The sequence below is a fragment of the Sprattus sprattus genome, assembly GCF_963457725.1.
Source record: "Sprattus sprattus genome assembly, chromosome: 12".
Taxonomy (NCBI): Eukaryota; Metazoa; Chordata; class Actinopteri; order Clupeiformes; family Clupeidae; genus Sprattus; species Sprattus sprattus.
In genome coordinates this window covers 10,847,291-10,865,339 of record NC_137910.1, presented here as the reverse complement: position 1 = coordinate 10,865,339, position 18,049 = coordinate 10,847,291, and the positions used below count along the sequence as shown (strand labels likewise).

At 40.3% G+C, this 18,049-nt stretch overlaps 1 protein-coding gene across 2 annotated transcripts; it reads left to right on the top strand.

Annotated features, from left to right (window-relative positions):
- The first annotated feature begins 7,627 nt into the window (after positions 1-7,627).
- Positions 7,628-17,821, top strand: entpd6 (ectonucleoside triphosphate diphosphohydrolase 6). 2 transcript variants are annotated; one of them, XM_080849353.1, is made up of 14 exons: positions 7,628-7,763; positions 8,203-8,494; positions 9,628-9,704; positions 9,819-9,962; positions 10,511-10,586; positions 13,032-13,067; positions 13,825-13,913; positions 14,491-14,567; positions 15,373-15,419; positions 16,007-16,108; positions 16,296-16,436; positions 16,692-16,748; positions 17,201-17,313; positions 17,607-17,821. In XM_080849353.1, the coding sequence occupies exons 2-14, from the start codon at positions 8,239-8,241 to the stop codon at positions 17,733-17,735; spliced, it is 1,344 nt and encodes a 447-aa protein (XP_080705479.1). In that variant the 5' UTR covers positions 7,628-7,763; positions 8,203-8,238; the 3' UTR covers positions 17,736-17,821. The 2 variants fall into 2 exon arrangements, with proteins under 2 accessions (XP_080705479.1, XP_080705478.1); XM_080849352.1 differs by having other exon boundaries at positions 15,373-15,437.
- Positions 17,822-18,049: the final 228 nt, after the last annotated feature.

Below are 18,049 nucleotides of genomic sequence, written 5' to 3'. Positions count from 1 at the left end.
TCATGAACACAATGAAGAAGAGGGTGCCCATCCCTGTGTATCTGAGACAGCAGGCGTGTGGTGTTCATGACGAGGGCATAATCAGGGCATGTGGTGCCTCGGCCAGGCCAGCAGAAGCAGCCTGCTCTGTCCCTCTGTGCTCCAGAGAGTTTGCCCCGGAGGTGAAACGGTTGCCGGACCCCAGCTAATTTAGTGCATATGCTCCATGACAACCGCGCAGCACCTCGGCAGATGCCCCAGTGGGGGTGGGAAGGATGGAGCAATGGACGGTTGACCGACAACATTACAGCACTGATGATGGCATTTAGTGGAATTTGCAGAGCTAATAGTGTTAAATGCGAAGCTTTAAATGCTTTGGTTGGAAATGTATTTACGATCATATTTAAAACGTGACCTCTATTGGCTTTATGGGCATGGCGATGTTTGATTTTTGATGAGGGGGAACATATAAAAAGGATTTCAGTAATACAGAGCACTGCAACACAACACAGTTATGGAATTGGATGACTGGAGATTTCCACATTTTGTATGGTAAATTCTAGAAACACATACAATACAAAACAAATCTCCCACACATTTCTCTGCAAGTCCCCCCCCTAGCATACAAAACAACAAAAGAAAAACATGAAACGTACCAACAGACCTGGGAGATGCCATAATGTCAGACATCTTAGTTATTGCTATTACTTAATTTTGCTGCTTATCTCATTGTAGGCCTCAAATCCAAGTTAACACGGCTTAACTCTCATGGAAAGGCATTAAGGGCCGGATAACCTCTGCTTCCAATGAGTTAATCTACTCCCACATTAATGAGTCTTGTACTGGATTGCTTGAATTAAAAGCAAATATCAACAGTCACTGGGGGCTGAGTGCCTGGCCTCAATCATGTATCTGCAGTAATGCATTAAGTGATTTGATTCCCTGGGTAGTTGCTTTAATCATGTAATGTAAGTGAAAAACAATACAATTAACAGGTTATCAGGAAATTAAACATCTCCTGTTCAGGGTTGGGGTTGGGGGGCGGGGGGCATTAAGATCTATTGTTCAAGGCAGCATTCAAAACAAGCCTAAATAATTGTCTGGACGCCGGAGAGGAATTGGGGCAGTTAAACACAGGTGGTGACAAAATTAAGATGATCTCTGTCTAGGGATATTTAAGGACCAGTGGTACTGATAGGTCCTTTGGAAAGGGCCCTTAAATGACCAAGGGTATATAATGTGCTTTTCAACCACTTGCACCGAAATCTGACTTAGAATTGATTCGTGTGATTGTGTGTGTGTGTGTGTGTGTGTGTGTGTGTGTGTGTGTGTGTGTGTGTGTGTGTGTGTGTGTGTGTACGTGTGTGTACGCGTTTTGTTACATTCATGCAATTAAAAGGGTCATACAATTCTGACAGGCTTATAGTAAGTTGTTCAAATACAATGGTTAAGAGATTTTAAATAGATATAAAAATTCCCAAAATATGTTTTTGTAATACCTATGATTAAACTGAAGAAGGTGGCATGGGTAGAGGTGGGGGCTGGAGCTGTGTGGAGCTTCTGTGTTATTTTAGGTCTGTTTGATTTCAGATCATACCTACAAGTGCATGTGAGGGGGATTTAAAATTAGCATAATCAATCATCCCCAATACCACTGCCCAGTAATTCTGTGACAAAGACATAGAAGCCAAATCCTCATAATTTTATTGTTAATGGCACGCCATAGTTTACTCTCATTTTCCTTGTTGCACAGTGCTGTATGAGCTTACTCAATGCCAAATCCCTACTTTCATATCACCGGAGTTCATAATAAAGTGAAATGACCATTGCATGTGTTGCCCAGACCGCATCTTTTGCCCAGACCGCTGCTAACTTAAACACAGATCAGGTGTGGATCGGGGAATCGAGAGTCAGCGAGGTTACCAAGGTTTCATTTATTGCATTTACATGTATTTCTTTACCATACCCATTAATTCAAGGAGACTAAGAGTGCATATCAAGCAAGGCTAGTCCATGGTGCTGTTTGCATCATGTTCTGATGTGAATTAAACTGTTCTTAATAGTTGTGTTTTAAAGTGATTTGTGTACAGAACTGGTTCAAGACTGAATTGGTTTGAACAACAGGAAGGGCAAGGCTATCCAGTGATTCAACTGTTCAAGTGGCCAGATGGCATGATGTCTTCAAGCTAAATTAGCAGCTTGAAACTTGAATTTCTAATGTTGCCAGAGTAGTGTTTGGTTAATGAGTTTCCTGAACTGTGTCCTTTCTCACCATGGACATCCATAAGTTCACATTTACTGAAAATGTTTACATGCTTTACCAATAAAACCAATACGTTTGAGGAGAACAATCGGCTTTTCATTAACCCTTTAAAGACAACTCTTTATTGATCACTACTGCACTGTACGTTTATAACATTGTCAACATGTCTATAAGGTGTTTTTGATATGATACACAACATATATACATCATGCGGAACTGCAATGTACCAATGAAAATGCCTTAAAAACACAGTCATCCAGATAATAAAATAAATTGTAAATATTATTATAGAATATCAAGAATTATATGATATATTAAAGGACTCATATATTCATATGGGGCTCCTGTAAAGTCTCCTCCTGTTAAAAGGTCACCCTTGTATTTATTTATTTATTTTTATTATTTATTTTATTTTTATTAATATAGTTCTGTTAACCTATTTTCCAATGTATGTCTGTACTTTATTTCTGTTACTGTATGTACAATATGTGTCTTACTTCCAATAAAGACCAAGTTTAAAAAAAAATAAAAAAAACCACAGTCATCCAGCCTGGGTTTCAGACGTCACATACCTAAAAGTCCTGTCAATGTATGGGGTGGGGGTTTACATATCATTAGCAGAAGGCTACGTCAAAACAAGAGCTATCAGAGGAGAAGGCAGATGTAATTTACAAATTCACACCGCTGAGAATGCAAAATGTAAAGAGGGGATTTCTTTGGTGCAAAAAACTTCTAAAAGTGCAATTTTGATGAGTTTTTAGAGGTTTTATCAATGCCAGGAGAGGACCTTTAATGGTTCACCTAGGTCCTAGTAGGCTAAAATTTAAAAACTGTGTTGAAAACATGAAGAAATGTTTCTAAAAACATGTTAACTAATAGTTTTCATGTCAGGGATCTCACTCGTTTTCATTTTTTTATTAGAAAAAATATTCTGGGCAATCTGCCTCCAATATCAGACAATAGAAAACAAATTTAAAAATCTGAGTCAGAAAGGATTAGCTGCTGTTAAGGTTTTTTTTTTCACTAAACAGTTCTTGCAGATTAGCTTGACCAATCAGGTATACATATTAGATAAAGTAAATTGCATTCAATTATTCCATTTATATTACTATATTGCCCTGTCCTCTCCTAAAACATTATATAATAACCCAAAGGGGCATTAGGCTCTTATCCTTTAATTTTCCATCTAAAAAGGTACGGTCCACGTAAATGAAAATTGGATTGGGCTGAGCTGTTGCAATCGCCAATAAATGAATCACAAAAGTGGTTAGGCTTTGCGGTTCTGGAGACTGGCTGAGACACAGCAAATCTGGGGGGGTGCAGTGTTATCTGTGGACTACTGAGGATTCCCATAGACCATATACAGTATATATATATTGGCGGACATGACAGCTCCTTAATACATAAAAAAGGATTTTGTTTTGTAATGAACTTTCTTTCTGGTGCTAGGTGGAGGTGAGGACAGTGAGGATTGACCCGGTTATTCTGGCAGTCTTACCGTTGTGGCATTTTGTATGGATCCTGGGCAGCCTGGCTAATATTTATGATACCTTTTATTCAGTTATGTGAGAAGCCTTTATCTATCTAAGGATCTCTCTATTCGATCTATCTAAAGGTCTTGCCCACACGTGCAACAGGGAACAAGAACACCACGTGACCACGTCTTCCTATACACTTAGTCCACGTGATTCTATAAGAGGGATTATTAGGGAATAATTTGAAGGATTTATAGGGATATAATTCAGTGTAAGTATATTAGAATAATAATTAATAGAAGATTCCACTTTCATCTTTTAAGTCAGCGGTTCCCTCGTGGATTAGGCTGCAGTGATGGACATCTGGACAGAGCTACCTCTAATTTCTATGTCACTGGCCATCTATCACTGAGGCACGTCATACTTTTATGAGGTCTGACGTCTACAACTAAGTGGTGGACAATGAAAATCATTGTCTGCCTTGCTGTACTGTTAAGTAAACACACTATTTGAGTGTTTTATCTGCAGGGTAAAAAATATGACAGATCGACACTTCTTATCAAAGCTTGTGTGGAGATGCATTTTCTTAGAACACATTCTGAAAAAAATTAAAAACTGGAAAGAACACGGTGATGGAGAGAGTGGTCACAAAAAAATACATTTAATCTCATTGGATTATTTACATTACGATCTACATGATGAAGATGCAAAATCGAAATTAGAATGTGTGTACAATGGGATTTTCCCAGAAATTGCTGTAATGCTCCTTGAAAAAAAACACTTTATGGTAATAAGGAACAATGACTAATTCTCCCAAAGTCTATTTATTGTCATTTAATCTGAGGCAAAACCATCCTTATGGGTCCTGAGGTCCTGTGTTTTTAGAATAACCAATAAAACCTAGATTAAGCAATTCTTTTGTGCTTTGGAGGAGATTAAAGAGTTTCTTGTTATCCTGGGAGCATTGCTCGTAGTATTTAATCTCACTATGTTCATGGGAAACAAGCTATTAGAGAAAGTAGAAATTGGTAAATAGCTCCCGCTATTTTTAGGACAGATCTATACAAGCTCTTATGATACCGCTGTATCAAACCTCTGTAATACTGTATGGAGAGCCCATGTCATGCTGAATGCTAAAAAAAGGGCCGACTACACACCCAAAGACCCACGCAAGCTCCGTCAACTCTTTTCTGCAATTTAGTGTCGTTTTTTATTATTATTTGTTACAGATGCTGAGATCAGTTTAATGATATTTAATTATGATATTTGAAACTTTGTATAATTATCTTATCTTAACTAATTCATGCAAATACAGTTCATACAAGTTAAGAATTGAAATGTGAGTGTGAATAGAGAGAGAGAGTGAGAGAGAGACATAGAGAGAGAGAGAGAGAGAGAGAGAGAGAGAGAGAGAAAGAGTAGTAGTAATGAAAGTGTACACAAGTAATGGACATATTTGGAGAAAGAGAAGAGGAAGAATAAGAATAGATGTATGAACACTGCCTAATGAATCACCCACAGGGAGATGGAGGTGAAAGAGGTACTCTGTCGATCATAGAACAACTAAAAGTAGTATCCTTTTAGCGGGACATGACCCTTAACGTTCTGTCATTTAAATGTAAATCTCTGAACTACTCTGGACTGATTAAAGTTCACCCTGCTTTCGTTATTATTGCAGTTTAGTTGTTATACATGTGGGCTTTTGGAGCCAAACCATTATGCATTCACATGTATGTAGCCTTACCCATTAACTACTAAAAAAAACTATTAAAGGCTTACAGATTAAATTACATTTATAGAAACAACTGATGAGGGAGAGTGTATCACAGCACTCTACACATAACCTGAATGCATTTAATGTTTATTATTTCTGCAGAGTGCTGCTATCCAAAGACACATGATGCACAGGCATACAGGGTATTCTCCATTTGCATGGTAATGTATTTTAGGTCTAAAATAACTTCCACATGCCCCCACAATGTCTCCCACTGAAACAACACCAATAATGCTTAAGAGCAAACTCTGCCCAAAATTGACACCCATAAAAAAATCACCAGTGCTGAATTTACTTCCATGTATTCCTAATGAATCACCCAAACCAGCTCAAGAACAGCCTGCAAACCGTCACTTAACAAATTAATTGCACTGAACAATGGCCGCCATAGGTCACATATTCAGAAGTGGGTGAGGGGACTGGGGGGTGTGGCCTATTGTGCAGCAACTGTTGACGGACATCTGTAATGACTGGCAGACACACAATGGGCCTACTCGTGTGTGCATGCAATTGGATGGGAAGGAGAAAGCCAGTTTCTCTGATGACCCAGGAGAGCAACAGTTTGAGGGGGCGGCTGCCTACACTAACCCCTCCCGAACTTCACCACCCTGCCCACATTGATCTCTGATAACGGAGAAAGGGTCTCCATAAAAGGAAGGTAGTCAGCCCATCAGAGGCTTGTGGCCTAGTTTATGACACACACACACACACACACACACACACACACACACACACACACACACACACACACACACACACACACACACACGCACACAGTCTACATGAACATATGGCACATTCAGTGTCATTCAGATGGGATGAATAAGGAACTCTAATTGAATATCTGAAAACCATCTTCACTGCCTTCCTTTGAATAACTAAGGCCCTTCAATATGGGTTTTTCTTTGTAAACACAAATTAAGTGTGTGTGTGTGTGTTTGTGTGTGAGAGACAGAGAGAGAGAGAGAGGGAGAGAGAGAGAGAGGGAGAGAGAGTGTCCATGTCTATTTGTGCAAGCAAGTGTGGGTGGGTGGTTCCAGATAAAGAACTGCTCATGTGCATGAGAAAGCAGAGAAATGAGATTGGCCCATATATCAAGCCTAATGATCGTTAATTGAGGTAATGAATGGGAGGCTGAAAGGAGGCCTATGGCCACAGCCTGGTAACCTTTAACCAAAGTATTGATGGCCGCAAAGGGAGGTGAAGTGCTTTTGACACGAGCAGACCAGAGACTGAGCAGCTGGTGCCATATTGTCGACAGGACAAAGTGATTGTAATTGCCACCACAGTCTTCCACACTAGCTGAAAAAGGAGGGAAAAGCAAACAGGTCCCTGACGGCATTCAAATTAGTGGCCCTGCATGTGTAATTAATTTAATACGATTTTATATTAGTTTTTGAGAGGAGATTGTTGCTGAAAGAGAATGAGGATATTGTTAATACTGCTGTTCTTATTGGAGCTAGTGATAAAGTGGGTGTATGTGATCCCAGAAGTTGTTGTGATGATATCACTTAGCCATTGGCCCTCCCTCCATTCCAAATTTCCGCAAATGCAAAATAATTGGCCGGAATATATTCATCTGAGTGATGTGATTATGTGAGAAGTGACCCTTATTTTACCTGCTTGATTATTCTACCAAGACATGCGTATACAAAAGCGTTCTATGGCATCATAGCAAGCCAATCTGTGTTATCAGTGTCGGTTTTATTTCAGCAATCATGTCACGTAAATTAGCCTTAATCAACAAATTAATGCAACCAGGCTTTCTGAGCCTAATTGATGTTCGCCAACTTGCAAAGAGCTCAACGAGGAAGTAGGCTAGCAGTGTTTATGAGTATCCGTCGTTAACGAAACTGATTCTGGGTAAATGATTAAGCATCAGCAATGTTTTGATTAGCATGAAAATATGTATTAAAGCTGCAAAATAATCACAAATGATCCAGAGACACTAGCCATTACACGAACAACACTGAAACACCGCGCTTCCTCGGACACGTCATCAACAGGAAGCGCTTCAATGACGCAATCAAACAGAGACACGCGTTCAATATCAGTTGTTGTCACCTGTCTGCTGAGTTTAACCAGTTTAGGTTGAGATTTATGGTCTACTAAAGTGTTTTTCTTTTACAGTTACCACCCCTTACTGTTTAGATGGGAGGAAAATGAAACGACAATTAAGATTTAGGAAGTTATCCAGTCATAGACATAAAGACGAACCGATCACTACAATAGTGACAGTAACGCCAAACCTCAAAGACATAGGACTGTAAAGGTAAGGAATGCAAAACAAGTTAAAGCTCCTCTGCTTATGGAGTAAACACGTCGAATGATATTAACGAGTGTCGTGCTTTACCAGAGAGATGGTTGTAGCCAGCAAACACTGTCAGCCAGTCAACAGATAGTTTTACCTATGTTCTCTTTGTCAGTTATATCTTGCTTCCTAAGTAAAGTAACGTAATTCTGTCGTATCAAGTGTCCAATGGTATGGTACAAACCATTTACAAACACCTGGTATAGTTATCTGCTCCTTGTGTACAAGCCACATTGCAATCTAGATCACGTCGTTGTGCATTCTTAACAGTTTTCTCAGAGTTACTCCACATTAACTTTGTGTTACTTTATTTTTGTATAGTTAGTCGTATGTCCTTGCTGGTGTGGTTAGCTGTATTTTTGCAGGGGAACTACTGAAAGTGTTTTCTTCTAAACCGTAGATAACTAAAAAGAAGAATGAGCAATTGAAGGCTGTCATGAGGATTCCAAAATTTGCCCTCGCCTTTCTCTTTGCTGGCTGTGTGGTTGTGTACCTGACCTATGTCAAGCACCACTATGATGACAAGAAACCAGCACTTCTCAAGCAACCATTGTACAGTCCAGCCCTTCACAGCCACACAAGGCCAACTTCGGCTGAAGTAGTTAGTGAAGAGTTCCAGTATGGAATTATGTTTGACGCTGGGAGTACGGGGACAAGAATCCACGTCTTCAAATTTCTTCTTCTGCGAAATGGTATGAGAAACGATCTTTCAAACATTTACAATTGTGTGTGTACAGTTATAGAGAGTACTCCTCTTAATCCTCTAGAACGGGGCCATTTGGGGAATGCTGCACCACTGGTCCAGTACTGGGCTCTAAATGGGAAAAAAGATGGATGTAGTCGTAGGTCGTAGATACTTCTGGTCTGACAGCATTTTGAAACACAAACTGGGCAGGGCATGGTTTGGGCCTGCATTAAATGTATACCGGTTCTTGCTTGTTAAAAATAGAATGTGTTTTAGCAGTTGTTGATATAACTTGGTCCTTGTTTGGCAATATTTTGTTAGCCCTTATTAGGCTTATGCAGCCCACTGCAGCTCTGAGGGAAAAAAGTTGACATGCAGCTTTGCCGACAGCTTAGTTATCCCATTTGGAATATTATGCTAAATCACTTAAGTGCCGCTTTGGCTTTATTGTTAAACCTATGATTGTCATATTCTAATGGCCATCAAGCACCTGCCATTTATGTTAATATTTTGTTAAGCTCTTGCTATTTGGCGTGTGTGTGTTCTCTCTCTCTCTCTCTCTCTCTCTCTGTCTTTGTCACACACACACACACACACACACACACACACACATCATACACACACACACACACACTCTCACAGAGCTAGCTAAGAGGTCATTTAAGATTACAGTGTAGTTACCATGTCATTTTGGTCAACGCATTTGTTTAACTGTAATCAAAGTGGCATTATGTAACTTTTTACATTGGAGCTGGAGTGATTTCATGTGGTGATTCTGTAGTAGTTGGGGGCCAGCGAGATAAATCCATAATCACATATACCTTAAACTTTAAGGGATATGTGATTATGGATAGACCTTAAACTTTAAGGTATATGTGATTATGGATTTATCTCACTGGCTTAAAGTCAACACACGACACGCCCTCTTTACCTCAGAAGACACCTGCTTACATAATGTAACCTGACCTTGAACAAACCTTCCATTTAAGTTTTCGAAAGTAGCTACATGATCTAACAATGGCTACTATTGACTATTCTTGACTAACATGATTTGAACTGTAGAGCAAATATCCCCAGGTCATATGACTTTCACTCACGCTTTTGTTTTTCTTTCCTTTTTTTTTGTTTTTTTTTAAACAGAGTCCCCCAAATTGGCACACGAGACCTTCAAAGCTATTAAACCAGGTCTCTCTGCTTACGCAGATGATCCTGATGGAGTAAGCTGACCACCAGGCGCTTTGCCTAATTTTTTCCCATGAAGCAAAAGCATATTTCTAGCCATGAAGCACAGTTGTCTCTGTTCTTCATGGTTGTTCCTGTTCACTCTGTAGTGTGCTGAGGGGATTCGGACGTTACTTGATGTGGCTAAGGACAGCGCCCCGGCCCTGCAGTGGAAGAGCACTCCACTGGTGCTGAAAGCAACCGCAGGCCTCCGTCTCCTGCCCGGGGAAAAGGCTAACCACCTACTGAACAAGGTGTGTGTGTGTGTGTGTGTGTGTGTGCGTGTGTGTGCACCTGTGTGTGTGTGCACCTGTGTGTATGTGTGTGTTTAAAGTATAATTGTATTTTAGCTACGCTTATATTTTGTCTAAAAGAATGTCAATATAGTTGCCTTATGAAAAAGATAGAGTTCTAGAAAAGAGTTTTAGCAACAGGTCATAAATCTGTCAAACTGGCATTTGTGAAGAAGGTGTACTCTGTGCACTGTACAAAAGCCCTTTCTTCCTCAGGCATTACCTGAAAGATCCTGCCACGTAGATGTGGACATTGAGTCTAGAGACTTCACAGCTGCCACACCTTAAATAGCCATGAAGGGCTTAGAGAACTTTTTCCTGCGCTGAAATAATTCTGGTCAATAAGATAGTCTTCAAACCCAAACAGGATACCATGAAACAGTTCAGACCACAGTAAATATGTCAAGGTTTAGTGCCTCTGATAGCTGTATGTCTGACCATTCCTCTCATTCATGTCTTATCACAGTTCATAAACTCTTACTGAGGGTGTCCCACTGTTTGTTCCTTAGGTTAAGGAGATCTTTAAAGCCTCCCCTTTTCTCTTCGTGGAGGAAGGTGTGTCCATAATGGATGGCACAGATGAAGGTAGGACTTTAGAGAAGTTTTTGGGCGCAACTTATTGTTTACAAAATAATGGCTGTTTTGTCTGTGCACCGCGTCCCCTGATCTCCAGCTTCATTTGTTGTCACCAGGAATACTTGAGCTTGTTGGTGAAAAAGACACTTGTTTGAAAGTACAACACCAACTGTGCACTGCACTATATGCTCAAAAACACTTAGACTGAGGGTTTTCAACTGGGTTTGTCCCATGGACCACAATTCTGACTAGAAAGTAATTTGCGGCCCACTAATGTGCCTGCGCGTGCGTGTTTATAACCACCACCGTCACGCCCCCTCTCCCTGCACAGATATTCCGCCTATAGCACTTGTCAGTGTAATTTATTCGCTGAATATGGTTCTACATTCGGTATGTTTCAAGCAATGCGACTTGGCTTTTCAGACTATTTAGATTGACATATTTTTCTTAATTTAGATATTTTTCACGATATTCAAGAGTAATCTGGAAATGTGTTGAAATATCAAAGGGAATTTATACAAATATAAAAATTAAATGGTGAACTGATCAACATGTCGCGGACCCCCTGCAATGCCGTAGCGGACCACCAGGGGGGCGCGGACCCCTGGTTGAAAACCCCTGATGTAGAGAATACTTCTGCCACCACGGCAAGAAGGGGGGGGGGGGGGGGGCTGGGCTCTCAGGGCTTTTGAAAGGGCACGCTAAAGGGATCACACGAGTTGACCAGGCTTTGATTTCCCACTTGCAGTAGACCTGACCTACAGCAGATTACAGCAAAGCAAGTTAAATGTGGAAAAGTTTGCCTCCATGCTAAGTAACAGCTTATTTCTCACACCCAAACTGCTTAGTGGTAGTGCTTAAAAGCAGGGAGACAACCCAGCGGCCTCAGGAGAGTCCAAAGCTGTTTGGGGACAGTAGCTTAGCCAATCACTATCCTATTTCACCAAAGTAAGGGAGTTTGTATTTCTTACTTGTTGTTTCAGGAAATAGCCAGATGTACTGGTTCTTGACCCCTGAGTTCTGTATGGGTAATGGAGTCATTTTGCCCTGCACACTAGGGCTGATGAATTGCATTTGCGATAAAATTGCGATATGATAAAACGCGATTTTCTATCCACAACGTGCACGATTACAACGTGGTCTAAATAAAAATATATATAAATGTGCATGCCTTGTGTTTATACTTACAATGACTTTGTTTAAATTACTTAAATGCACAATGGCAAAGCCACCGATTTGTTGTTCTTGTTTCCGTAATGAACAAATGTAAAATGTGGGAAAGAATATTTTACACTAAATGTATCTAATATTGTGTTGGTCACAATTATTTTCCCAAATAGTTCAGCCCTACTGCATACTGCCAATGGTAGAAATTCCTTTGCTTGAGATTCCTTGGATCCAATCCCTGCTGCCCTTCTCAGTTCCCTACTTGTTTATTAATCTCTAGTCCATACAGGATAGCTCCAGTGACACCAGCATAAAACATTAAAAACATAAATGAGTAAGTTGTTGATGTCTGGTTGTGATTTATAGGTCTTCCTCATATAGATGTACTGTATATAGTGACCAAGCACTACACGTATGAGGCATTTTATTTTAATCCAATCCTTCAAAGTAGTTCACACAAGAAATAATGAGTGCAAAGGATAATATTCCAGTTAATCTTTGAAAACGGATTATCTGCCATTAATTTGTGAGGCAGCAAATGTTGACTTTTAAAATAAAAATGAAAAAAGTAAAGGTTTTGATTGATTCTGTAATGCCAAATAACTTCCATGAAATGCTGGGAATTTTGGGAACATTCGATTGAGAATTGCCCTTTGCTTCCCAAATTCTCGCCGAAATCTTAATGGACAAATTCCTTTGGCTCTCTTGTAGAGCTAATGCTGTTCTGCTGTGGGATCCCTAACCGGATTTCACAGACTTATTATCTGTTATATTTTTGCATCTCTGGCTCTTGGGCCCAGGGCTTATCCTGGTAGATTACTTTACTTCTCTGAAGCAAAATGCGTACAAATAAGTGGACTTTATGGGCAGAGGAGGTGTAAGTGGAGCAACGTATGTATGTTCGCTAAGTAACGCCTTGTTTCGTGCTGTAAGCGGTTTCCCCTCTCCGTTTTATTTATTTATTTATTTTGTTGTTTTGAGTCCTGATCTCTTCTTAACGATTTACAAGAATAAACATCAAAGATCTGATATCCTTTAGCATGTTTGTAAACGTATCATCACTTTTAATGCAGCACTTTGGAAGTTGTTATGCAAACATTAGGATTATTTTCACTTATAAAGTCATATGGTGCCATGTATAAAATGTACAAAATAAGTGCCTTATGCTTGAAATGACAAATGTTGACCTTAAGAGTGTCTGCATGGAAGTAATTCCATCAATGTGTTCAACAAATTCAAATGGCAACACCTTTTCTTTTGACAAGTGTCTGGTTTCTTTCCATACAGGAGTGTCAGCATGGATCACCATTAACTTCCTAATCGGTAAGATGTTTACAGAGGAGACGCCACGATGAGTAGTAGCGACGACTGATTTTCACCTGAACGTTGAGGAGTAGAGACGACTGTGATTTTCACCTGAACTGAAATTAATCTGTCTTCAAACCAAAACAGAAAATCATAAAACTGTTATTGACTCACTAAATATGTCAAGGTCTAGAGCCACCCTGACAATTCCTCTCAGTCATGTCAAGGTCTAGGGCCACCCTGATGATTCCTATTTCATGTCTTATCACAGGTCATGTAGACATAGAAAAACCCAAACAATGTCACTGACACACTCCTGACCGTCACAGCCGGGCAAACTGCCCTGACTCACATAAGATACATTATCACATATAACATCATCAAAACAATTGTATTACATGCCATTCATTATAATGTAGAATGAGTGTAGCATGTAATATAAATATATTACTATGGATGTGTATGTATATTCTCTCACTGGCTCGGTCATTCAGTCTTGGGACGGGTCATCCCTCATCCTGCTCTGACCCATGGTGCTGACCCTCAGTGGCCAGGTTAAAACCCACAAGCCCAAACAGGCTTAGCTTCAGCAATGCAAACAGAGCACTCTTTTTTTTCCATTAAAAACGAGGGAGAAAAAAAAAACAGAAGAAAAAAAGGAGAGATTAGTCTGGACAAGAATTTTTTGATTACCTGTTATTGGATTTGGGTAGCATCTTGGCACTGTTACACTACCCAACCCCCTAAAACCATGGCCTTCCTTTCCTCCCCACAGGTGGGCTCCACACAGCCGATACCCCCACCGTAGGGATGCTGGATTTGGGGGGCGGCTCCACACAGATCACCTTCTCCCCGAAGGACGAGGTGAGACATGGGACACCCCTCTTCTACGCCCCCCTCCCCCTCCTCTCCTCCGATAGCAAAAAGCCAGATCTCTTCGTTCAAAGCTCACAAACTACCGGGATGGCCTCCCATCTTAGTGCTTAATCCGCAAATGCCATGCTAATCCTGTAGGGCTGGTAAATAAATGTTGTCGGACATTAGGACGGGGAGGGGGGATTCTTGTTCTTTAACTAGGTCAGGCCTTGTACACGAGGGATTGAGGACCAATTTACCATGTCATTACACTGCTTTTCAAAGAGTCCAGATCTCCTCAGTGCAAGTCCTTGACGCCTTTATAAGTGAAATTGGTTTGCAGATTGGATCTGGCTTGAGGGTTTTTTTCCTCTCTAATGATAGATCTTTTTTTCTAGCTTGAAGGATGATGAACATTACGTGTGTGTGTGTGTGTGTGTGTGTGTGTGTGTGTGTGTGTGCGCGTGCGTAAGTGTGTGCGTGCGTAAGTGTGTGCGTGCGTGAGTGTGTGCGTGTGCGTCTGTGTGCGTCTGTGTGTGTGTACAAAAGTTGGTATTAACATTTGCTATTCTGTTCCTTTCCCCAGATAACCATTCAAACCTCACCAGATGATATTACATCATTTCAGATGTTCAACCTCACCTACACACTTTACTCACACAGGTAACAGAAACTGGCCTGATTAAGGCCTCTATGTGGAATGGATGACCTTTTGAATCATGGCAGGGTAGGCATCAGGGTCGGACAATCTTGCCCTCAAAGGGTCGCTGTGGTTACGAGGGTATGTCCCAACCTATCAGTGGCACACCTGAAGTAGCTAGTCACTCTTTTGAAAAGACTGCTGGAGTGGGCATCATAAGGCACCTCAATGATGTCTTCGGTCATGATTTGAGAAGGTCATAGTTTTGCTATCTATTCCCATTCGTGAAAAGGTTGGGGTTTCTGTTCACAAATCCCATGCATACAAAGCATAACATCAAAGCATTAAGGATCTCTCAGTGTCATAAAGTGGACGGTCAGATCAAGTGTTTGTTAGTGTATTTAAAGCCTGCCGGTGGTTTCAGTGGACTTTTAAAGCACCAATAGGTCACTACTCCAGCCCTAATGTTTTGCATGTGGAGCTTGATTGGGTTGTTAACTGACCCACGCCGGGCCGCCACAGATCACCCACCTCATCTTTAACCCGACCTGGACTTTCTATGGCACATATAACACTTCTAATGCACGTGTTCCTCCAGTTCAGATGAGCCTGTAAAACTAGGCATCTGTGAGATATGTCAATTTCCCTTGTGTCTAAATGAAACAGCTGACTACTACAATGGCCTTATGACCCATTGCTATTACTGTGTACTGAAACAATCTCTCTCTCTCCTGCTCTCTCTCTCTCTCTCTCCTGCTCTCTCTCTCTCTCTCTCTTAATGGCGTCCATCGAGCTGTCGTATTTATTCCTGTCACTTTTCCCCCACAGCTACTTGGGTCTTGGCCTGATGTCAGCGAGACTGGCGGTATTGGGAGGTACTGAAGGACAGCCCTGTATGTGGTTTTCAATTTATCTTCATCTTTTCCTTTTAAAGACCCCCCACCCCCACCCCCCCTCCCTCCCATAAATAAGCCATTATCTAATCTCTTAATAACATGGGCGAAGATTAATTCCTTGGATGCCAGCTGTTGCTGTGGTTTAGTTCGGGTGTAGCTTAACAGGAAAAACTGCCATCAGTCAAACACCCTGTATGCAGTGTTCTGCACGAATTGGTACACTTCATTTCTTATCTTGTAATATTTATTTTTTTCTCCACTTGGGGGATGTAAAACCATATCCTGTATTCTCTATGTATCCCAAATCAGCTGAATTTTTGGTTTTGATGGCATAAATCTTCATGCAGCTTCTGCAGTCAACAACTATTTGTCATAAAGCCAGTACACCAGGTTAACCACTAGATGGCGTAGAAAGATCAATTTTCAATGTAACTTGGCACATCAAAATGATCCCATGCCAAACACGTCTGCATTTTAACTCTTTTGACTTGGGTGCTTAGTTAAGCTTGTCTTAGATAAGATACTAACTAACCAGTTTTGCAACTATTGATTAATTCCTTCTACAGTACAGGAAGGTCAGGAACTGGTTAGCCCGTGCCTTGCTCCCGACTACACAGGCCAGTGGAAACATACTGAAGTCACATACACTATAAGGGGACAGAAAGCAGGTACAGCAAAAAATAATAGTGTCCTACTAGCCTACAGTTCCCATACTGCACCTGTGTGCTGTTGGACTGACAGATGCGTTTTTAAACGTTTATAATTAATGTTGAAAACAGAAAGCAGGTACGACAAAAAATAATAATGTCCTACTAGCCTACAGTTCCCATACTGTACCTGTGTTTTATGCTTCAGGAGAGCCCATCTATGAGTCATGCCTTAACAAAGTGGAGAAAATGCTTTACAAGAAGGTGAAGAAAGCAGAGAACCTCAAAGATATGCAGTTCTATGCCTTCTCATACTATTATGACAAAGGTGTGGACCTAGGAATCATAGGTATGTTGTTGTTTTTTTGGTCTCTTATTATTTCACAAAATCAACTCACTTTTTGGAATAATTATGAGTAATGGATGCAATGATAACAGATGACGATGACGACGATGATGATGATGATGATGATGATAGAATGGCTCAAACTAATTAACAAGGCTAGCTCATGATTACTAATAAATCAATGTGGGTCTTCAGGGCAGCATACTCCAATGAGATGTCATTAAATTAAGAATGTTGGCCCTTGACCCTGTTGTTTAGATGCAAAGGCCGGAGGATCCATTACTGTAAGTGACTACATCAAAGGTGCCAAACAAGGTAAGGGTTTGTTTTTTTATTCAGGAACTCGCAACCTATTTCGGCCACACCACATTCAAAATGAAATTAGTAATAATTCAGTTTGCAAGTCAAATACCTGATAACACCTGATCCATTCCTCTTCTACACTGACATACAACATGGACATCATCCTCTACTTATCTACTCTCTAATATCAACTATAGACTTTTCAGTGATGAAACATAATGGATTTATTGAAGAATGTATTAGTATCACAAGATGCATACTTAAAGAACTTGGTTAATAACACTAAATTACTCTGCTTAATTATAAGACAATGTCTAAAAGTATGCATTAGAAATATATATTTTTAGGCAAGACTCCAGATACCCTTGGTGTTTTTCTCTTCTGGTTTGTTTTATTTCACTACACTGTACCAGTACAGATCCTGTGGAGTAAGCATTTATTTTGTTTATTTATTTTTTTCACAGTGTGCAATAATATGGATTCCAGCTCTGAAGGGAATCCATTCATATGCCTGGACCTCACGTACATCTCAGTGCTACTGCAGGAGCTGGGCTTCCCTGTAGACAAAGTGTTTAAGGTAATGCATGAGTAATGCCAGAAACTCTTTAAATAATAATAAAAAAAGAATCAACCTAACTAACAAAAAGAACATGATACTAGGGTTAGCAATGTTTGAGCAATAACCACTAAAACAGAAACCAGCAACCACATTTGCCGTTTTTCCTCGTCTCTAATGTTTTTTTTAGTAAACTTTATTTACAGGTACCGTTAGATTTTTATTTTCTTACTTTTTATGGCTTCGGAAAACCATGCCCATATCAGCGGTCAGGCCTAAAACAGATACGTCTAATGTGTGTTTGTCATTTTCAGCTGGCGAGGACAATCGATGGCGTGGAGACCAGCTGGGCACTGGGAGCAACATTTCACTTCTTAGAGACACTCCGGACACAGAGCCTGCCACCTGAACAGTTTGGAAGTCAGGTTGATATTGGCCAGTGAAGATTCATTGCAGATATTACTCTGGGATAATGTCTATATTGATTGTATTTTCTACATTTTTACATGGGAGTAATCGTGATAATGTGATCTTTTGATTCTCTTCTGTCGGTTCGAATGTATTGAGTATTGTGTGTCAATTCTGAAGGACTTTCTGTATAAACTCATACATTAAGCAAAAGAGGTACTGATAATGTCATCTTGATAACGCATGTTGAATGTGTTCTACTGTTTTTACTTTTAAATATATAAAGCACAAAATAAATGTGTGTGTATTTCCTATTTGATATTATGTTAAGAGCTGGTTGCATTATTAA